Source organism: Rhinolophus sinicus, chromosome 14 (genome assembly GCF_057876585.1).
Source record: "Rhinolophus sinicus isolate RSI-liver-muscle chromosome 14, RSI-T2T, whole genome shotgun sequence".
In the NCBI taxonomy this organism is placed as follows: Eukaryota; Metazoa; Chordata; class Mammalia; order Chiroptera; family Rhinolophidae; genus Rhinolophus; species Rhinolophus sinicus.
Window position 1 is genome coordinate 152,918,864 of NC_142514.1, and position 22,740 is coordinate 152,941,603.

General features: G+C 51.4%; 1 protein-coding gene across 11 annotated transcripts in view; it reads right to left on the reverse strand.

The window, feature by feature from the left end:
• The window catches only part of ABCC8 (ATP binding cassette subfamily C member 8), a 76,961-nt gene that overhangs the window by 13,198 nt on the left and 41,023 nt on the right, over positions 1-22,740 (reverse strand). For all 11 annotated transcript variants that reach the window (XR_012497534.2, XR_016018767.1, XM_074336083.2 and 8 more), the window contains 13 exons: positions 21,384-21,489; positions 21,133-21,249; positions 20,683-20,758; positions 19,816-19,921; positions 9,237-9,272; positions 7,536-7,571; positions 6,704-6,802; positions 5,550-5,634; positions 4,786-4,866; positions 3,047-3,184; positions 1,482-1,607; positions 475-574; positions 5-246 (listed from right to left, as the gene is read on the reverse strand). Coding sequence is in view for 9 of the 11 variants with exons in the window: in XM_074336083.2 (XP_074192184.2) it covers positions 5-246; positions 475-574; positions 1,482-1,607; positions 3,047-3,184; positions 4,786-4,866; positions 5,550-5,634; positions 6,704-6,802; positions 7,536-7,571; positions 9,237-9,272; positions 19,816-19,921; positions 20,683-20,758; positions 21,133-21,249; positions 21,384-21,489 (1,348 nt within the window). In the remaining 2 variants the exon portion in view is untranslated. The remainder of the gene's footprint in view (positions 1-4; positions 247-474; positions 575-1,481; positions 1,608-3,046; positions 3,185-4,785; positions 4,867-5,549; positions 5,635-6,703; positions 6,803-7,535; positions 7,572-9,236; positions 9,273-19,815; positions 19,922-20,682; positions 20,759-21,132; positions 21,250-21,383; positions 21,490-22,740) is intronic.

Sequence of the window (22,740 nt, forward strand, 5' to 3'; positions counted from 1 at the left end):
CCACCTGGCTGAAGGAACAGTTCCTGGCCATGGGGCTCAGGGTCAGGGCGCTGTCGGTCCACTTCGCCAGCCAGTAGTCGATGGCCACCAAGACCATGTGCTTGAGCAGCTGGGAGAAGACGAGCAGTGACAGGAGCAGAATGCCAGCTGACGACAGATACTTGGCACAGGCTCGCCACGGGATCTTGGCGCGCTGATGCAGCACCGATGACAGATTGTCCTCCTCCTCACTCTCGGCTGCCTCCTCTGTAGGCCGCAAGAACCCCCCCTGTGGCTTCACAGTTCATATCCCTCTCAGGGTGAACCAGGGGCTATATTGTCCCCACTTACAGATGGGAAGACTGAGGCACACAGAAGGGAAAGGATTTAATCAAAGGCACACTATCTTACCACCCTCAGGACCCTAAACCTTAGTCTCCGCGTGGTCGATCGGACCTCAGGCCATGATTTCACTCCCAGTCCCGCTGTCAGTACCTTCCTCCTCTTCCTCATCTTGCAAGAGGCCATCTCTTGAGGACATGGCACAGGGCAAGCCCTGGGGTGGCTCTGGGGCTTTTCTCTCCATGACAGTCTCCTGAAAGACAAATAGGGCCTGGCCAATGTCCTCAGGGTGCACAGAGGGGAAAAGGGAGAGTGGGGGGCAAGCACCCCTGGTAATGATCAGTGTCAGTTTCCAGATTGCCCTTGCCTGGTGAGGATCCAGATGGACACATGTTTGTCTTGCCAGAATTTACTCCTTCCCCTTCATCAGCTAACAGCCCCACAGTGTCCCTGTGGGAGACCACCTCTCCCCTATTCTTGTTCTCTGTGATTCAGGTGTGCTGGTCATTCTCCCTGGCTCCAGGGGTGGGCATATTCTCACATTCCACATCCCTGGCCACAATTATTTGTTTAGGGGTGGGCACATGACCAAATTGGACCAATGAGAGTGAGCCCTGGGACTTTTGCTAAAAATCATGAAAGAGGCACTCTTTCTGGCAGATGTTGATCTGGGAGAATGTAAACCTGAGACTGCCAATGACCCTCACTGCTACCATGGGAATGAAGCCAATTTAAGGGGAGCAGAGCCACGGGATGGGGAGAAACAGATTCTTGATGACATTGTTTGACTGCCTGGATCCAGCTCCACCTGAAGCTATGACACCCCTGGACTTTTTGGTTTTATGAGCCAATAAATCCTTAACTCCCACCCCCACCACGTTTTTAAAATTTGTTTAGCCAGTTTGAGTTGATTTTCTGAAACTTTGTAAACTAAATGATATCTATTTCAGGATAAAGGGAAGGCATCCATCTGATTGTGCCTTGGGTAGCTAGCACAGGTACTGCTTCTCCTCTGGCAGGAGTAAGTTCATGCCCAGCTCCCATATCTGTCCTTTGGGGGGTTTCCTGGGTCCAGTGAGGGCAGGAAGACCTTTATGAGTTGAGTTCTAGAAGAACCTTCCACTCAGGGGGTGGCTGCCTGGCCCCCCAGATATACCGACTTTTTCAAGCTCTTGGTCCTGCCGGTTCATGAGGGTCTTCCAGTGCTCAAAGAGCTGGCACTCAGACCTCTGGAAGTCCTTGAGCGTGCCCTCCCTCTGGATGGTACCATCCTTCATAGCGATGATCTGGAAAGGCAGAAATAAACCCTGCTGAGGGCTGGCTGGGGATGAGAAGTGAAGGCCACACCCTGCCTGACCAAGGAGTCTGAGATGGACATGCACACATTCTTTCTCCACCACAAATGACCTCTGGCTCACCTACTGCTCTAAGCTGGTAGTGATAACCTACTCTCACTGACACTCTCCCAGGATTTAGAGCTTGGTACATGGTGTGTGTGTGGGGGGTAATTCTCAATGGTCACAAGGTTGATAAGATGATAAGAGAGTTTGCAGAGCAAATTAGTGCGTCCTGGTCCAGCTGTCTGGTTATCCACAAGAACTCCATCAATGGTCACTGCGTTCAAACACTTAACAGAATAATTGCACACTACCCTTAGCTTCTCCTGACGGCAGGTTTGAGAGGTTCTACCAGTGTGTGGCAAAGCCCCTGTTGGTCTAAATGTGTGTGGCCATACCTCTTTGAAATTAATAAAACATTTTATTTGAAACTCTCAGTGTTTCACACTGAGGTAGGCTCATCATTAATTCAGACACCCACCCCTGCTTCTCTCACCCCCACCGACCCCATGCTGGGGTTTAGGGAGGGGTGCCTGGGAGTCCTATCCACTGACACCTCAAGGAACCAGGTACCTCCGCGTGTACCTTTTTTGGGCTAAGGATTGTCTTGCACTGTCTTGCAGAGTCACCACTGAAACTGTGACCTAAGCCTGCACCTGTTTTAATAGCTTTTATTTTCAATATGGATTTTTTTTTTCTTCTTAGTGGAGGGAGGAAATCACTACACATAGAAGGAGACTTATGTGGGGTCAGCAGGGCTATTTTAGCAGAGTCCTGACACTCCAGGAGGGCCTCAATTTTCAGGGGCAATTTTACATAGGGGTTAGGCAAGGCCCAGATTTCAAGTCACATGATTTCCATCCTAAAAACTAGGTGCTTTCCAATTAATTGAGAAGTAACTATATCTACTTGTTGACTATGGGAATTTAGTTCATGTTGGGTTTCACAAAATTTCATTCCACTCATAATATGGAAGTTTCTATTATTACCGCTATTGTTTGTTTCCATCTTTTCTATCTGGTCTTAACTTGAATCTGACCCACTGAGGGCAGGGAGATGGTTTTCCCATCCAAATGGGCACTCCCCAAGGCCAGGGGATGAGCCATCCAACTTGGCAGGAAACAGAAGGTAGGAACCGAGTGTCTGCTTCTCTCCTTGTGCTACACACAGGGCCCCAGGCCAGGATAGGGAATCTCTGCAGCTCTCGGTGATACCAAGCCCTTGGCCTGCGCAGCTTTCCCTAGTCTGCCCTGCCTGCACAAAGCCATCCTGGGCTGACCGCTTCTGCTTGGTAGCCCTCAGCCACTGCGACGAGATGTCTGATTGACTCCTTTGAGATGTGAGACTGCCTCTCCCACCTCAGCCCTCTGCAGCTCATGACCCCTCACCCAGTCTGCATGTGGCAGGTACTGTAGCTTGTGGGTCACAAGGACCACTGTCCTCTTATCATCTCGGAGTAGCTCAAGGATCCCGGCCTGCATCAGGTGGTCACTCAGATGGATGTCCAGAGCCGAGAAGGGGTCATCCTAGGTAGAGGGGAGAAGATAGGGACAAGTATGGGGGGAGGAGATGACAGTGAGTGTAAAAACCACCAGTTATACCAGCTTTGGTGTAGGGTCTGATGCTAGTTAGCTGTGTGGCCTTGGGCAATGTACCTAACCTCTCTGGGCCTTAGTTGGCCTCATCTTAAAATAGGGCTGTTATTAGTTATCACTCTCAAGCAGAGCTAATCACAAGCTTCCTGACTCCTCATCCTCCCGTGGCTCCCCAAAGTCAATGAAGTCTGAATTCCTTACCATGGGAATCCAGGCCCTTTACAACCTGCTCAGTCTTCTTTCCAGCCTCACTTCTCATCTATCTTGTCCAAGCTCCCTACACACCAGGGAACTTGCCGTTCCAGGCCTCTGCCTAAGGTGTTCTCTCTGCCTGGAGTGCTGATCTGTCTTTTGTGTGCGTGGTGCACTCCTACTCATCCTTCAGTGCTGCAGCCAAGCACTAGCTCTTCCCGTGTCCTTTCCTGACCCCTGCACCTAGCCTTCCCTCTACTCTGCTCCAGTGATACCCTGCACAAAGCCGGGTCTGATGGGATTTGCGTGAGGCTCCTAAGAACTGAGATCCCTTCTGCCTGTGCCTGGGACAGAGTAGGAGCTGAAGACAAGTCTGCTGAAATAAACTAAATTATCCACTGTACTTCTCTCGAACAAGGTTGTTTAAAGCTCACATGGGATCATGAAGGAGCTTGTAGTTCGTCAAGCGCTTTGCATGTGTCAGATGGTAACAGACTATGGCCTGACATTATGAAGAGTTTTTAGTAGGGAGTGTTTGTGTGTGCTGTGGGGGAAAGACAATAAAGCTGGATCAGACACCTGAGATTCCTTCTTTCAACTCTCTGTCCAAATGGCCTCCCCCTTTCCTTCTGTTTAACTGACTCACATTGCAAGGCCCTCCTCTAGGAAGCCCTCCCGGATTTCTCTAGCCCTCCCAGTTGTCTTCCTGGACAAGGCCCTTCATGGTCTGTGTCACGCAGTTTGGCTTTCATCTGGGCTGTGGCTCTTGAGTGTGGGTGAACTCTGTTTCCCCAAGTAGACTCTACATGTTTGAGGCCAAAGGCTGGGCCTTAGAATTCTTCAATATCAAGGCATCTCACACAGAACTTGTATGAACTAGGGAAAGGATAGCTAAGCTTTATCTCATGTTTGATTGTGAGTGGTTACCTGGAGTGCTGTGTTGAGAAGGATTCTGAGGCCACGTTCAGTGTCCGTGGAAAAGAAGCTGGAATCGATTGACAATGTCTGCTTCGGGCATGAGATGGGGAAGTGGCAGCACACAGGCCATGCGCTGGCCATTCTTAGAGTCAGGCTAAATAAGCATTGATAGGTTGAGGCTCTCCTACAGGGAAGTGGCCTGTAACTACTTGCCTCCCCTCATGGCTACTGCAGAGCTCATCGTGAAGCCCACAACGGGTCATTTGCACTATCCTTGCCTCAGTTTCCCCATAAATAAGTAGGTAATACCTCTGGCAGAAGAGGTTTGCTCCTGGAGAGGGAGGTGTGTGTGTGTGTGTGGGTGTGTGTGTGTGCGCGGTGTAGGGGAGATAGCCAGAGGAGGTGCCAATTGGTACACTCACCAAGAAGACGACGTTGGTATGCTGGTAGAGGGCTCGGGCCACACTGATTCGCTGGCGCTGACCACCAGACAGGTTGATGCCCTGTCGCCAAAGGGGAGGAAAGGTCATGCCCTCATAGCCCTTCAGGAAAGACTGTCGTGGCTCCTACTCAACTGTGAGCTCTTTGGGATAGAGGCCTGGCACCATCCACTTCTTTGTCTCTCCTCACCTTGCAGAGAGAAGGAACTTGTACATGTTTAGTAAATTCACTGGGAAGTGGGGCGTATTATCCCCAAGTCTTTGAAGATTCATCATGTAGGTGCTAGGGACCACCTGACCAGTGAAGACCAAGACGGAGGAAGTAGGGGTTTAATCGTACACACAGAGGACAGCCACCAGAGAATCCTATTTGTTTAAGCTTGTGGAGCAGGGGCCCCACCTGGAGAGAGAACAGGAAGAGCATAACCTGAGCCTCGCACAGTGCCATGGGGGCTCTCAGCATATACTCGGGGCATGAATGAAGGCAATGTCGTCATCTCCAGCCTGGAAGGCGCTTAGCTGACCTTTGCACCAAGCAGGGCTGATTGTGAAGGACAGCCACCAGCCCAGGGCTTAAGGAGATCATTTTGAACCCACTGCAGGCAGCTCTGCAGCCTCCATCCTCTCATTTCCCAGGTACCTGCTCGCTCTGAGAAGGATCTCGGGGCCTGGTGGTGGTGATGGGTAGGGAGCAGGGGAGGTTGAAGGCCTCGGCTTTGAGGAAACCCCTTGGAGGCGCCACTAACCCGTTCCCCAATCTGGGTCTGGTCTCCATGGGGCAGGATGTCAATGTCTGGCTGCAGGGAGCAGGCTTCGATGACCATCTTGTACCTGCAGTGGGATGGGGCAGGGACACCGCGGATCAGTCTGGCCAGACTGGGGCCTGAGCACGTGCAGAGGGTTATTAGCCCTGGGCAGCTGTGCCCAGGGTGAGCGATGGCTTTAATGGGCCTCTTGCTTGGTTGCTAGCAAACACCACGTGAGCTTAAAAAGAGCTGAGGGCGGCACTTCACACGGCCTTGGAGCAAGTTAAATATTTGAAGGATGAAATTAGATGGCAGCAAATGTGCCACATAAGTGACAAGAGAGGGCCCATGGTCCCTGTGCAGTGAGAAAAGCGACAGTCAGAGCCCAAGCTCGGGGCATTGCCAGGGAAAATTACTGCTGGTTGGTTTAGACAGTAATGATAATGGCTGCTCAAATATTTGCCCAGCCTGCTCCTCTCGTACTTCCCTGACCAGCTCTTCACCTGGGCAGGTGCCAGCCAGGGTGCATGGAGAAGGCATCAGAGTATACTGGTGATATGTACTTGGGTATCAGACAGCCTTGGATTTGAGACCCATCTCTGTGACTAACCGGCTAGGCGGCCTTGGGCAAGTTACCTAACCTTTCTGAGTCTTGGTTTCCTCATCTGTAAAATGAGATTGCTAATAGTACCTGCCTGCTGGGATTGTGGTGAGCATTAGAGGAAATCACATGTATAGAGCCTGGCACTGAGCCTGGCACCTGGTAAGAGCTCAATCAATGTAAACAGTTATTATTATCACTGGAAGGAAAATAGTGCACAGGTCGCCGAGCTGGGGGTAGTGCAGAGACTCATGGAGAGCTCGGTCAGCCTTGCTGCCAGCCACAAGAGAAGGCAGCAGGGCTCCTGCACCTCCCTTGCCTCCTGCCCTCTCACCCACAGGAGTTGGACTGCCCTGATTCCCAGGCACATCTGGAGCATTTCCAGATGGACCATATGGAACAGAACAGAATCCAGATAAGTGGGCTGGAGAGCAGGATGGCGGGTGTGGGAGATCAATGGAGGGGCAGGCTTGGGGACTGGGGCAGGTGGCTAATGCTGCCCACAACCAATTTCTCCCCTCCCCTGGCCCTCCTCCTTCCAAGAGGCTTTTACCGTTGTTTGTTGAAGGGACTCTCAAAGGTGATGTTTTCCTCCACGGTGGCGTTCAGCAGCCACGGTTTCTGAGAAGCATAGGCCACGGGACCTCTCTTCCTGGGAAAAGCCGGGAGGGAGTAGGGAGGCATTCTCAGGGGTTCGTTCTCAGGGGCAGCTATCAAGATGATGGCTTAGACCAGGGCAAGGGGTGGCACGGTGCTAAGACAGGGGTGGGGGTGGGGTGTGTGTGCAGTTGGCAGAAATCAGCTCTGTGTGGCCCCTGGTGGACTCTCCTTCCTCAGGGCCTGAGTCAGGCTTGGGTGCCAGGTCTTAGCTGACTGGGGGAGATGGGACCTCGACCCCTCCCTGCCCTACACCCTACCTGCCCCACCCTTGCAGTCTGTACTCCTTCCTGAGTCTCTAACCCAGAGCCCAGGAGGAAACCAAGTAAACACTCAATCCCAGATTTCCTCCTACCTTGAGAAGCCCTCAAGCCACTCAACTTTGACATTAGCAGGTAACTCTCCAAATGACTTGTTTAAAAAGGAGAGCCAAGGAAACCACATTTGGTGTGATATAGTTTTTGAAGACAACCCCCGCCCCCAAATTAAAAAAATTAAAGGAAAAGATGACCGCCAGAGAAAAATGAGCTGGTGTTAAGGACGCAGCCTGATGTACAGAAACAGTAGTGGCTTCCAAAGCACCCCATAGAGCTCAGAGCCCACCCTGACTTCCTCCCTGCAGCTGGGCTGGGGTCTGGGGGCTTCCCCCCAGAGCTGTGTGGCTCCCTTGGCCTGAGAGCCCCTCTGAGGAAGCCTGCCTGGAGGGCAGGTTTCCCAGGACACAGTACCTGATATCCGAGTCGGCCACTGGCTCCCGCTCTGGGCTGCAGCAGGGGAGGAAAGACGCACCTTCAGGGTTCATATGAGGGGACTAAGTTCTCTATAGATACCCTGAGCTCCCTCAAACCCAGCATGAGGGCCTTTATCATCCGTGACCAACTCTATAGCCATAAATGCTGCATAGAGAGACATGGGAGTGGGGCGTAGACATCCTGGGGCGCCTCCACTTCCTGAACCCTAGTAGTGTCCAGAATTCATGTGGGGTGTGTGAAGAGGGCCCCGGGGGGACCCGGTTAAGGTAAGAGGGAAGATGGGGGGAGGGGAGGACATCATTGGAGTAGGTCTTGGGAGGGGATCTTCCCACATCAGAGCAATGCAAGGCCCAACATGCGGCTTCTCCAGACCCTGCCTCTGTATCAGGGTTCAAATGCACTGGCCAAGGTCTCAGGCTGACACGCTGCACAAACAGCCGGGCTAGGGAGTGCTCTCTGGCCAGAGGCAGGCTGACATCGGTGCCTGCAGTTTGTGGGTGGGAACCTATAGCTGATGGAACTTGGTGGCACCTAGAGAGCCAAGAAGCACTCCAGGTGTGATTTGCAGCCCCATGTGGCCCTCTCAGAAGACAACCAAGGAATCTGGGGTATCTGCCAGGAGAGATATAGTCAGCTGTGGTGCCCATGTACCCTGGACTGACCCGAACTGCTGCAGTGTGAACTCTTCTGTCCCATTACTGTCATCCACACATGCAGACTTGTCACATACCACGAGGCCTGATTTCTGGCTCAAGAAATATGATCACTATGGCTAGAGAGGCTGGGCCTGTCATCATACCCTGGCACTTAGGGACAGGTAGGGAAAGGGCAGAGAAAACACGAGGAAGTACAGCCTCTTTGGTGTTGGAGAGTGAAGGCCAGAGCTTAAACTTATTTACAAAGTGGAGCCAACCTCCCAGTCCTGACTTCCTACCACCTCCAATGTGTTTCACATGTTTCGGAGAGAGATGTGGTTAGGGAGTGCGTTCAGGGCCTCAGAGCCTCATTCATCTGTTTCACTTGCATTTTGTAGACAACAAGAACATAAAGCACATTGAACATAAAGCAGCAAGACCACATTTTCTGTCTGGGAGACCACCACCACCTCTCCTTATAGCTGTTTCTCAATATTTTTTTTTTTCCATGATCAACCCCTAGGGTCATTTTAGACAAGTTTTTTCTAATGGTCCTTTCTTTGTCACATCGCTTTTCCAATGCAGTGGCTTTTTTTTTTTTTTTTTTTTTTTTTTTAATATTCACAGAGTTGTGCAACCATCATCCTGGTCAAATTCATTGCCCCCAAAAGAAACTCCGTACCCATTAGCAGTTACTCCCTCACTTCCCATCACTCTGTGGCAACACACATCTCTTTTCTGACTTTATCCACCATGAAGTTTTAATACCACAGATATACTGTATATGTTTATATATTCTGGCCCTTTGGAGGGCCACAAATCATTATAATGTCTAAGTTTTTTTCTCCCCATGAACAAGATTTTACCCTTGTTGAGAATATATGCCTTATTATCAGGTCTCATGCCTCAGAAATTGTGTAGGTTGCACACCCCTGAATCCATACTCAGTATCCTCACCTCAAGTCTCCCCTCCCCGGCCCCACGCTCAGCCCCTTCCCCTTCCCACCCAGGACCCGCTTCCAACCCAGTCCCAAGGCTGTACCTGGGGTCTTCTCCCATCTCGCTGTCAGGAAGGCTGCTGTGGGCACACGTGGGGAAAGAAAACAACAACAGTTACCTCCCACTCCGTTGCCTTTCTCTCCATCACACTGGGTCTTTGGGAAGAAGCGATCCCCACCCATCCCTAGTGTCCCCAAGTAGCTTCCTTGGGGGCAGAAACTGCTCTTCTCAATCTCTGTCCTCGCAGCACCTGGATGGTGACCTTCCAAATAGCAAGGGCTTAATCAGTGCTCCTGGCACGACCCAGAGCAACAGTGAGGCTGGTTGGGCATCAAGATTGTTTTATAGTTGGGAAAACTAAAGTTCAGAGAGGGAAAGTGACTTTCCCAAGGTCATAATCATTTCATATAGTGTTTTCAAATGGTGGATTGGGACCCAGTAAGTGATTCTGAAATAAGTGAATTGCAACTGGATTAAAAAAAAAAGAAAGAAAGAAAAAGAAAACATAGACTGCATTGCATGTGGGCAAGATTGTATTTTTTGTGTAAAATTTTTCTCTTCTCTATCAGTGAATGCATGAATTTAGTAGACTGTGATGTAAAATGCATTTCATACTGTGGATTATAGTAAAAAATTTTTTGAAAATCACTGAATGAGGTGACCTGAATTTTGGTGGAACTTTGCCAATACTCTTTCTCCTGTGCCAGGCCACCTCTCAACCTTCCAGAATCAGCTCCTGCCACTGAAATGTGTCCTTCTGACAAGCACATTTGGGGAAAAACAATCGGCTCTGCGTTTTCACAGATCTTATTTTAATAATACTAAACCAGCTAACATTTATTGAACTTTTAGAAGCACTTTGAGAAGCGCTGTAATAGTATTACCTATTTGAAAGCTCAAAGTAACCATATGAAAGTTTTATTTTGATTATCCCCACTTTACAAAAAAAGTGAGGTGCAAGGAGGCTAAATAACTTGCCCAAGTCACACAGCCAACAAGTAGCAGGGAAAATAGATTTGTTTGACTCCAAGCTTCATGCTCTTAATGACCATGCTATGTTTCTTCACTGTTATGGCCCATGATATAGCTCTTAAAGTACCTTCTTGTCCAGAAAACAACGATGGAGAAAAACAGAGATGGGTGAAGGCTGAGGAAATTCTTTTCTGTCCTCTGCTGAGGGGCAGAACTGAAAGGAGACCCTGATGGATACGTAATCATTGGTCCCCTCTGATCCTGTTCTCCAATTTTTGCGGTTTCATTTCATTCTCTCAACTCAACCTAACTTTGTGTTCTCTAAACCATCAGATAGCTGTAATTTATGGACAAGCTGGTAACGTGAGACACGTAAAAAACCGAAGCTTACAAATTCCAACTCTGTGCCCACATCCCAAATAAGCTTATCTGTGGAATCTCCTGCCTTGACAGCTTCCAGAGTTGCAAAGGCTGTAATTTATCTGGAGAAAAGAGCATCTGCGGCCTCCCTGAGGACCTAGGCATACATTGAGCGTTCTCGGCCCTAACTCATTTTGCATTACTGTCTAAGCTGCTCAATTAGCCCTTATAATGGACTATTTCTCTCTCTAATCAGCTCCTGTGTAAGTCTTTTATCCCCGGTGGGATTTTAAGGCAGGAAGAGCATTTTTTTCAGCTCCCATAGTGCTGAGCACATGACAGATCTGTAATAAATGGAGGTTGTTAACTAACATGTTAATCATTTGGGAAGAAGGCAGGAAGGAAGGAAGGAAGGAAAGAAAGAACGAAGGGAAGGAGGGAGGGAGGGAACTAGCACACAATGTGGGTGTCCTCATGCCAGGCTGTGGGGACAGAGCCAGGAGTGCAGTTTCCAGGCTCTCGGCCTCACGTGGAAAGGTGCTGGCTCAGGTAGTAAATGGCCATCAACTGTGATTGGATGGTCATCAGCTGTGGCTAGTTGGCCGTCAGCTGTAACCAGTGAGCCATTGGCCACTAATATAACTGCCGTGGCTACGCTAGCAGAGGAGTGTGGCTGGCAAACGCGGATTGCAGTTAGCAAAGCAGACTGCAGTTAGCAAGGGGTTGGTTGGTTGGTTGGTTGGCAGAGAAGTGGATGGCGGATTGTACGTCATGTGGCTCCTGCTTCCTGTGTCTCCAACGCAGCTGCCAGCGAGAATATAGTGGTGTGACTCCTCTATCTATGGCTCCATTGGTGTTCCTTTTTGGCCTCACCATGTCCTGCACTCTTGTGTGGGGAGTGGGAGCTGAGACCCTGTATGACACATGGCGCAGCGAGCAGGGTATGGTGTCAGCCGAAACTCTCTGAAAGGTAATGGAACAATTTATACGTATGAACAGTCAGTCTCAGGAAGACCAGGAGGAGCATCTGCCGGAGACCTGGACCCCGTGGAGGGGTGGGAAGACATGGACAGTTCTCCAACCAGCATAGGTTGGAGAAAGCAAAGGTCGTTGCGGCCGTGTGGGCTGGGAAGTGCTTGCTGAGGCAGCCTGGATGCGGGATTTGTAGTCCCAGGAGGAAATGCTTGCTGAGTCCTCGGTGGGAGATGTAAGTGAGGTCAAAGTTGTCCCTCACCCCAAGGTTGGAGAGGACTTGGAGCCCTCGCCCTGCGGAAAGGGCACACGTTGTAGAGCCAATGCACAGTCCTGGCGAAGACTGTGGACTATAGGGAATTGCCTTCCATCCCTGATTTGATGGACCACTTGACTGTTTGCTTGGGAACTTACCACCATGTAGTGGAACTGGCGGATGTTTGCTTCCTGTGTCTTGCCCCGCTGCCAGCAAGACTGGTGCAGGAAGACCCCTTGTTGGGGTGCAAGCGGATGTTTACTTTCTGTGTCTCGACTGGCTGCCATCGAGAATATGTAAGCACCTTTGCTGTGAGACATTATTGTTCTAGTACAGTACCCTGAGAAACCCTGGCTGTGCCCAGGAAGTCTGGCTGTGCCCAGAGAGAGTGGCAGTGCCCTGAGAGGCCCTGGCTGTGCCCTGGGAGACTGGCGGTACCCTAAGAAGCCCAGGAAGTCTGACTGTTGCCCAGAAAAACTGGCTGTGCCCAGAAAGACTGGTAGTGTCCTGAGAAACCCTGGCTGTGCCCGGGGAGACTGGTGGTACCCTAAGAAGCCCAGGAAGTATGGCTGTGCCCAGAAGGACTGGTGGTGTCCTGAGAAACCCTGGCTGTGCAAAGAGACCCTGGCTGTGTCCAGGATATTGCATTCACCTCCAGGCTCCTCGCACAGGGCCCCTCGCGGAAGACACTTGTCGCGTAGATTGTGAGGCGAGAGCCTGTAGGGGTGGAGTATGGGGACAGCCAGGAGTGCAGTTTCTAGGCTCTCGGCCTCACCTGGAAAGGTGCTGAAATGGCCATCAACTGTGAACGGATGGCCATCAGCTGTGGCTAGTTGGCCATCAGCTGTAACCAGTGAGCCATTGGCCACTAATATAACTGCTGTGGCTACGCTAGCAGCTAAAATGGGGCTAGCAAGAAGATGGTGGCTGAGCTACCAAGAGCGGATTGCAGTTAGCAGGGCGGATTGCAGCTAGCAAGTGAGGTTGGTTGGCAGAGAAGCCGAAGGCAGGTTGCGGATAGTGTGGCTCCTGCTTCCTGTGTCTCCAACCCAGCCGCCAGCGAGACTATAGTGGTATGACTCCCCTACCTATGGCTCCATTGGTGTTCCTTTTTGGCCTCACCATATCCTGCGTTCTTGTGTGGGGAGCGGGAGTTGAGACCCTGTATGACACAGGCACTGTGTGAAATTGTTTGTATTCACCATTTCATCCTCACAACAACCCTATAAAAAGATGTTAGCATCTCCATTTTACAGATGGGGAAACTGAGGCTCAGAGTTTGCATAATGTGCCCAATGGTACAGAGCTGGGAAGAGGGGAAGCTGAGGTGTGAATCCAGGTTCATCTTCTCTTTCCAGTGTAGTCCCAGCCCCCCTAGAATGAGCCTCCCCAAGATGTTGTGTGTCTATGTTTTAATTTGAAAAGTAAAGAGGGGTATACATGGCACACACTTTTTCTCACTGATTGCTGGACTCTTACATGAGTTTGGGGGCATTTGATCCCTCCTCTGCCTGCGTTTTTGGGACCAAACACTGAGCTGAAAGGACAATTCCTCTCCGTTCTCTAACCCCACATCCTTCTCTCTAGGGAGCCCGTGTGTGTGTGTGTGTGTGTGTGTAGGCATGCACCAACCTAACTCAAGGCTCAGAGCTTGCTCTCCAGGGGTGCACAGTCTGGTAGAGTGAATCAGACAGGTACTGAAGTCAGAAAGTTATAAGGGCCAGAAGAAAAGTAGGAGCGAGAAAATAATAGAAAATTTGGGGGAAAGTACACAAACACATATGCAAATACCTAGAGAAAAGACTGGAAACTTCTGGGTGATGGGATAGTAGGTGGTTTTTGTCTTCTTTATAGTTGTGTATCTTTCCTAATTTAATGTACATCCTTTTAGAATCAGAGAAAAAATATAATTTTTAAAAGTAGTTTGGAGGAGGAAGAAATTTGAGAAGGTGAGGAAGCACTCATAGGAAGTTACAGCTGAGCTGAGCCTTGAATGGGGAAGGCCCAAGAAGTGGAGGTGGAGGGCGGGGAACGCTAGGCTGGAGCAGGAGGCAGCAGAAGAGTGCAGGCAGCCTGGAGAAGTGCGAAGAACATGGGCTTTAAAATCTGTATCCGAGGGGCTTCTCTGCTCAGAGGTTGTGAAATCTTAGGCAAGTCCCTTTACTTAAGGGAGCCTTAGTTTCTTTATCTATAAAATTGGGATAATGGTACAAATCTCACAGTGACACTGAGAAAATATATTGTAAATATAGCTCGTAGCTGGTTGGAGGAAAGGACATGGAATTGGGGACTGGGGTGGGAGGACCATCCTTTCAGCTCAGTGCTTGGTCCCAGAGATGCAGGCAGAAGAGGAATGGAACAGACCCAACACTCATTGAAAACCCCAGCAATAAATAAAAAGGGAAGAGGTGGAAACTGAGGTTGGAAAAAGAAGTTAAGACTTAGAAGTCTCTACATTCCATTCATCCTGCCCTAGACAGGCTTGTTGCCGCCCTGAAACGTTACCCTTCACCCACAGTGCCCTTTCCAATTGATGTCACTGGGGCCTAATGCCAAATCGCTAAGTGAGGAAAGGGTTTTCTCATTGTCCAGATGAGGAAACTAAGCTTCAGAGAGGTGAATTAACCTGCCTAAGGTCACACAGCTAGTGAGTGGCAGAGTTAAGACGACAACCACAGACCACCTGGTTCCCAAGCCTGGCTCCATGCAGTGCCCCTTCTCTTGTCTGTCTACCATCTCCCCACACCTGCCTCTTCCAGGAAACCTGGGGAACACCTGAGCCCCTGACCCCAACTGCATTAAGGCCCCAGGAACTGCATGGGCAGATGGGAACAGAGGGTACTCCTGAGAGAAGTCTATTTCTCACCCCTGAGGAATCAGGGGTCTCGGGAAGAAGGCTTCACACCAGCCACCATAAGGCCACAGTTTTCTGAGGCAGGCCCGGGACAAGCAGGGCACAGGCGTCCTGAGTGGGCAGATGGAAATAATACATAGTTAACATGTGGAAGCCCAACAGGCAGGGGCAGCAGACAGCTCCAATGAGGCCAACGTGCGGTTCCTCATGGGGCGCTGGGCCCTTTCTCCCTGTGGGGACAGAGTCCCAGAGAGCAGTTTCCAGGCTCTCGGCCTCACGTGGAACGGTGCTGGCTCCGTTATTAGATGGCCATCAGCTGTAATCAGACGGCCATTAGTGGCTGGGTGGCCATCAGCTGTTACCGGTTAGCCATTAGTCACTAATATAATTGCCGTGGCTACGCTAGGGGGTTGGTTGGTTGGTTGGCAAAGAAGCAGATGGCGGATTGCAGATCGTGTGGCTCCTGCTTCCTGTGTCTCCAACCCAGCCGCCAGCGAGAACATAGTGGTCTGACTCCCCTATGCATGGCTCCACTGCTGTTCCTTTTCATCCTCATCATACCCTGCAGGGAGCAGGACCAGAGTCCCTGCATGACACACCCCACCCCATGCTTTCCTTCAGGGCCCAGCTTCCTGCTGGCTCCCTGGGGACGTTTAAAATCATTCTACTGCAGACATTAATGGCCCTATTCTCAGGGAAAGGATTTCACTTAAGTATATCTGTTAACGTGGACTTTTTATCAAAATGTTTTCCTCTTAAAGATTAAAGAGAGAGTTTGTAAATTCCCAGGTGGGCAGTGCACTGGAGCAGAGAGCCAGGCAGGGACAGGTGACTTTTATTAAAGTGAATGTTTGGGAGCTACCTGGTTCTCCCTGAGACCTGGGCCCAGGTGGCTGACGTGCTGGATCCGCTCGGGGCTGCCAATGTAACTCTCCTGCCCGGAATGCTGGATCTCACCCAATGGACACTCCACACCCACCCTAGGGCTCTATCTGCAGGTTTCTGTCCACCATGACTGGTGAGCTACCTGAGGGCAGGGGCCAGGCCTTCTCTGTTATTAAATAGTGGTCTGCACAGAGCGGTTCACAAAATACACATCCTGTGCTGGGCAGCAGTGTACACTGGGGTACAACATAGAATAATCCTCCAGCCCCGTCCTCAAGGAGCTCGGTGTGGTGGGGGAGGCAGACCCATCTGCAGATAATCACAATACAGTGTGAGACGTGTGCTGATAGGATTCACTTATTCCACATGTTGGTGGAGAAGGTGGGTGGGTGGTGGAATTCTGGGGTAAGGGAATATTTGGGCAAATGCACACAGGAAAGAAAGAGATGTATTGCCACATTTATAATGACAGTCTCTTGACGGCTATAAGCGGGTTTTGATTCACTCATTTAGCAAATGAATCCATTTAGCAAAGGCATTGTGGATACAGAGAGACAGAGAAAATATGGTCCCTGTCCCCAGGGAGCTCACCACAATCTCTCTAGGGAGAAAGACTGGAGTACAATTAAAGAGCAATAGGAGACTTTTGTTCCTGGCATAGGAGTACATTGCCAAAGAGTCCTATTTATAGTAATATTTATAGGGCACTTACTACATGCTAGGTTAAGCCCATGGGTAATAAGGGGAAACTGGTACACAAAGGTCACCGAGTTTCCCAAAGCACAGAGCCCAGATTTGAACCCAGGCAGCCTGACTCCAGAGCTTGCTCAGCCACACTGCTCATTTGTTCACTGAAGACACAAATGCACAGTTGTACAAACAAGCAATCTCCCCAGAGCATTCTCCATTCTGCACCTCCTAATCCCCCAACTCCCGGCCTTGTGCCTCCTGGAACTCTTTCTGGCTGCCTGGTCACCAGGCCGTGGCCCTGGTATGCATGAAAAAGCATCAGAACAGCCTGGCATCACCCTTGCCTCTGGCTGTAGACAGGAGGGGCTGCCAGCTCAAATGCCATTTGGCTCTTGGCTCACGATGCAAGTACATCATCCCCCTGCAGACCTGTGGTGCAGTGTCTGAGGCACGGCGCTCCTGTAAGTAATGGAGGGAGGCCCTCAACACACAGCCCAACACTTAACTCATTGCCTAAGATAAAAAGGGCTGGACAGAGCCGCGTACATTTCCCGGGTTTGGAGAGACAAACAACACGTGAAGTCACTGACATGTCTGCCCATTCTCCTCCTTGTCCCAGCTATGGTAATGTGTTCCTAACTGGTCTCCCTTCCTGCAGCTGCTCTCTCTCGGATGCCTCCTCCTTTATCGCCAACACGATTCCGCTACAACCTTCAGGCTAAATCTTATGTCCCAGACCCGGCATATAGTGTCTGAGCAGAGCCCAGCCCACTTCTTGAGCCCTGTGTCCCCCCGCTGTATCCACATTCCCACTCCTCCAGGTACCAGAACCACGTACCAGAACCTCCATGAGCAGGTCTGTGCCCAGGCCGGTACTCCTGCCTGGAACACCTTTCTCTCCCACCCCTGTCTTTTCCATCTGAGGAAACCACACTCATCCTTCAAGGCTCCAGTACCACCCACACGAGCCTTCTCTCCTTGACCGCAGAGTTCATTGTTCTTCTGCCAACGATGACACTGATCTCCTTTCCCTCCCTCAGACACAGGGGCCGTGCCTTCATCATTGTGGCATTCCTATTGCTGTGCCCAGGGTCTGGCACACAGTGGGTGCTCAGTAAACATGGGGTGCGTGAATACATCGAGATAGAGAAACTGGAACATGAGTTGAGTCACAAACAAATGCTCACAACTTCCTCGGGTTGGTAGCAAGCTACCCTGATGTGCTTGGGAGGAAAGCTGCACCCCAGAGGATGGCAAAGTGGAGCCTGGCAAAATAAGAACCATTTCACCACCTGCCCCTCTCCCAGCCTGGAACAGAGCCAGGAGCTGGGCGCAGGCTGCCTGCTGAGGAGAGTGTAGATGAGGACAGAGCAGTGAGCACTCGCGTGGTGGAGTGACGGCGTATGGGCTGCCGGCCACTGGACTGTCAGGCTAGCTATTTCTTCATGTTGCCCTTGGCGCCCCTTCTCTCTCACCCATGCACGTGGGCACTGGGTGCAATCCCACTCTGCCATTTTAAGAGCTGGGTGGCCTCGGGCAACTTGCTTCACCTCAGTTTCCTCAATGTTAAATGGGGATGACGATACCTACGTCACAGTTTGGTGAAGACTGACTGGGACAGGGAAGTAAACAAAGTGCCTCGCACAATGTCTGGCTCACAGAGGTGCTCCAGTGTCCTGGACAGGTCCCTTGTCTCCCCGGGCTGGGGCCGAGGTTTCTGAAGAGAGAGGAGGCAGCAGTCAGACCCTGAGCGAGGGGTGGCACAGCATGGATAAGAGGTGAGGGCCAAGGTAGGGCTGAGTCCTTGCTAAGCATGTCTGCCACCTCTGCAGAGGACAGAGAGGTGCTCATGCTGGTGTGAAGGCACCCGAGGGGGAAGGGGATGGGAGGAGATGAAGAAAGTGTGGCAAAGGGACCAGGCTCAGAGGGGTTTGACTCACGTGGAGTGGGACACAGCCAGGGGAATCCAGGGGTAGCCCCCACCTCTGTGCTCTGTAATCCCATCTAGAAAAGGCCTGTCCTCAGAGTTGGGCCAGATCCAACTTGCCCTCTGCATGGACCTTAGAGAATATTTCCTGGGACTGGACCCATGGGACACCAGCCAGGAGCCAGGGAAAGAGCCTGGGCTTGGGTCCAGCTCCACATGCTGACCTATAAGTCACCCGACTTCTCTATCCCCAGTTTCTACTTCTGTATAATGGGGAGAAATACCTAGTGGGAGGGTTAGTGGGAAGCGTCAATGAGCTCATGCTTGCAATGCGCTGAGCAAAGGGCCTGGCCCATAGCTGGTGCCCAATCAAAACTGGTTGCTTTCTTCAGTTCACAGTTCACTGTGGGCTCCTGCCTTCCTGTCACAGACACACGCTATCAGCCACCAGGCAAGGGCTCCTCATTCCATTAGCAACTGGCAGAGTGACTCATTAGCGACTCAGACCTAATGCCTGGACTTTCCCAGTCAGGTTGTGTTAAGAAACTCCCAGAGAAGATGGGGAATGGAGGCAGAGACCCCTCTGACCCCAAACACACCACAGTCCCCGATGGAATTAAGGCTCCAGAGACTAAGTTTATGGGAAACCCAAGGGGCACGTCTGCCAGCCATAGCCCCACTGAGGAGGGAAACATGCCATCTATTGGGTGTACCATTCAGGGACATTTTGGAAAAGCAGCAAATGGGGGTACATGCAGATATTCAGATACTGGGTTCAAAGTCTTTCTTCCTGCTCAGTTCCACACTCACGCTTATGAAAAACCTGACACCTTGAATGATAATTTCCCCCTAGGAATGATTGCTGGGCACAATTTGCCCTCTGCTGAAATGGCGGCAGTCTTTATTCCTGAACAAGCTCTGCAATTCTCAATCAGGTCCCTCTTTCCCTTGGCTACTGGGGAGCTCCGAGCCAGGCTGTGTCTTGACTGCAGTAGTCGTCTTCTGCCCAGGTTTCTGAACACCTTGTCCAACCTCTTCATTTCTTGGTTCCTCTTTTCTTACTTTTTAAAAAAGCTTCTATTTTATATATATCTTTTCTCAACTAGTTTCAAGTGCTGTTTGGAAATAGGTGGGTAAAAATAATAGAGTCTGGGGTTCCGGCTCTTTAATTAAGGGTAGTGATCTTTCCTCAGAAACCCATGTTTATCTGGGTTATTTTTGGCTCCACAAAACACCCACTGGATGGTCTCTTCCAGCTTTGCTGATGCTTAAGCCAGAAACCAATGTTTGTGTTGCAATTCCCCACAGTGGGAGGCAGTGCTACTGAGCGAGCATGGGCTTTGGAGTCAAACAGAACTGAGTTCGAATTCCAGCTCTGCCACTGATTCGCTGGGTGAATTAGGGCAAACAGTTCAACCCTCATCTACAAAATGAGAACTGTCACCATCACTCACCTTGCTGTCTGCCATAAGGATTAAATGGCATTACACATGCAGAGGACTCAGCAAAGTGCCTGGCACATAGTAAAGGTTTAGTAAGTACTAACGATGGTGAGAATAACAATTAACAGCATTTACTGAGTACTCACTGAGCACACAGAACGCACAATACATTCTCAACTGAGCAGTAGGATTGAAAGGGGGACTATCCACCTGCCCACTGTGAGTCTCCCCCCACTACCTGAGCCCCGAGGATGTGTTTACTACCTGTTCCAGAAGACGGCCCCTGAGATCTTCTGCATTTCCCCCAGGGTGGCAAGGAGGAGTGAGGACTTGCCACAGCCCACCTGTCCCACGATCATGGTCAGCTGGCCTGCAGGAAGGGAGGGCGACAGATGGGAGTGGAGCCAGGGAAGCCTGAACAACCACCGCCCAGAAAGACAGACAGACAGGCTGGCCCTGGGCTCCCCCCCACCCCAGTCCCCCGTGTTTTCCTCCTCCCTAGAATCCTCAGGGAGTCCCTTCCCCTTTTGAGCCTTTCCTTCTGGAAACCTCTTTTCTCCTTCTGGCTCCCCAGGTCCTTCCTCATCACTGACACCCCCCCCCCCCCCCCAGTTTCTAAGCACATGTTTCTCCCTTCCTTTGCTCCCCAGTGTGAACCCAACTCCTCATGGTCCCAGTGATGCCACCCTGGGTCCCACGTCCACCGCCTTCCATGCTTTGCTCATGCTGCTGCCCCTGCCAAAATGGCCACCCTGCCTTATGGCCCAAGGGACCCTGTTCATTCTCAAAACCCCCACCTCTTCCACAAAGCCCTCCCTGGCCACTCAGGCCTGATCTTTTTGTGAAGCGCCCAAACTGTGCAACCGCTGTTTTGACATCAAGGCCCCCTGTCTTGCCTCTCCTGGCTGCAGCACTCCCACCTGGCACAGGGACTCCTCAGGGATGAAGCCCCCCCCCCAGCATTCGTACCCCCAGAGTACGCACTAAGGGTGCCCATAAAGCAGGTTTCAGTGAATGCTGGTTTTTCCTTCTCTCTCCATGTCATTTGGTGGGACATGGGGAGGGGGCACTTCAGACATGACTTGGAGGGGGCCCCTCCAGACTATGAGGGAGGGGTGAGCTGGGCCACACCTCGGGGGATGCGGATAGTGATGTTGGACAGTGTGGGGAGTCCATCCGGGGTCCAGGTGAAGAAGCCTCCGATGATCTGCTTGGCCACACACCACCACCCGGAAGAGAACAGAGAGGCAGCTGGATTCGCAGTGGGAAAGTCTCTTGCCTCCCCTCCCCAAGGAAGCCAAAAAACACCGCCTCCTGTCCCTGGACCACCTCCAAGGCAGAGGAGTGGGAGAATAGCCTTCTCAGGCCGACCCTTGTCTGAGGCTCCCTCCCCAAGAGGGCAGCTATGGTCCCCCCCAACTCGGTGGAGATGGAAGGCGTGTCCCTGGCCTGGGACTCCTCTGGACCCTACAGGCAGGCAGGGTAACCTGGGGGCAGAGGTCTCTGGCCCTTCAGGGGCTGAGCTCCCTCCTGCACATGCTGCTGGGGGGCCAGACGTGGGGTACAGGGTCTCGGACTCACCTGGACACAGCAGTTGTCAGCATCCCCATCTGCACTGGGGGCCAGCCTCTGCGGTGGGCCCGTGAGGCTCTGGCAGTCCTCCCGGGCTGCACGCTTGCGGTTCACAACCTTGAGGGGCTAGGGATGGTTAGGAGGAGATGAGGGCCCATGGGGCTGGGAGCTCCTCATGGAAGGGAGACCCCTTTCCTGTGAGGAAAAGCTGAGTCAGGATGCAGCAGGGCCCGAATAGCGAGGGAAAGATGGCCACTCACCACCGCCTGGTACTTGCTGGCTTGGCCCTGGGGCACAGGCTCTCTGGGAGCACACTGCTCCTCTCGGATCTCTGCGCTGGACAGGAACTCACTCAGCTTTTGCACGCTGCGGAGGAAACACAGAGACACCCCTCACCCCTGCCAGGGGCAGAGGGGAGGGAAGAGGGGAGACTGCACAGCCTGAGAGAGCAGTGATGGGAAGGTTCCAGGTTCTGGGGTACAGCCCCTACAAAGCCCCCAAAGGAGGGGGACAGAGCCTGGGGGCATCTGTGGTGGGGGCAATAGATGTTACCAGGATTTGTCAGGGTTGATTTGTCAGTCAGTAAAGTAGGTTGGGGTCTGGATTATGGTGGATTTGGTTAGTAGGGTTCCTTTAATGTTAAGGTTGGTTAGACTGAAGGATGGTTGGTATTGGGTTTTACCAGTTGCTGTTAGAGTTAAGATTGGTCAGTGTTAAGGTTAGTTAAGGTTAATAAGATTGGTTAGTAGCAGTAGGTAATATTTATTTATTGAGCATGTACTATAAGCCAGACACTGTGTTAAATGCCTTATAAGCATATAATTTCATCCTGCTGGGAGAGATGTAGAGGAGGTGTTATTATTCCCAATGCCCTCCCCACCAGAGGATTTCCCTGTGGACCCAGAGGAAGCTCCAGAAGTTTCTGTTCATTCTGTTCTGTCATCCCTGGGGGTATGGAAGCTATCTGAGGAAGCTTGAAAACTGTTTCCTCCCTTTTGTTAAATGTCCAACAGGCCTGGAGCCAGACAAGCCCCCAACTCTCAAGGCAAGAACAGTCTGGGCTCTAAACGGGCTGTAGTCCCCAATTTCTGTTCTGTGCACGATCCTCTCTTCCCTGACCAGGAGAAGCCTGCCCCTGCCTTGCTCCCCGGTCTCTCCTTGATCCATCCTCTCTCAACAGCTGATGACTGCGAAGGGGAAGCGGGCTTTGTGTCCTGCTCCCACCTTTAGCCCGGAGTCTGTTCTCCCTCTTTAAAAAGGCCTCAGCTACTCTGGTGACAGTGAGATTAGGAGAGTCTGCATATGGAAATGCTTCTGCATCAGCACGAGAGATTTCCAACAGGTGCAGCATCTTGAACCTGTGGTTTCTACACAGAATCACGGGGGCTGGGGTGGCCGTGGGGGAGGAAGGGTGATCGTTAGATGTTACAATGCTATGGCCAATGAAACTGAGTCAGCACAGCCAACCCTGGAAATGGGAATTGATCTTTTTCTGTCCTGTTACTCCCTGGGTAGATATTCCCTTGACAACAGTTTTGCTGAGTTATGCCTTCTTCCATCCTTGAACCCCTGCCAGAGCTGCCAGACCAATGGGGAGGTGTGTCCTAGGACCAGACA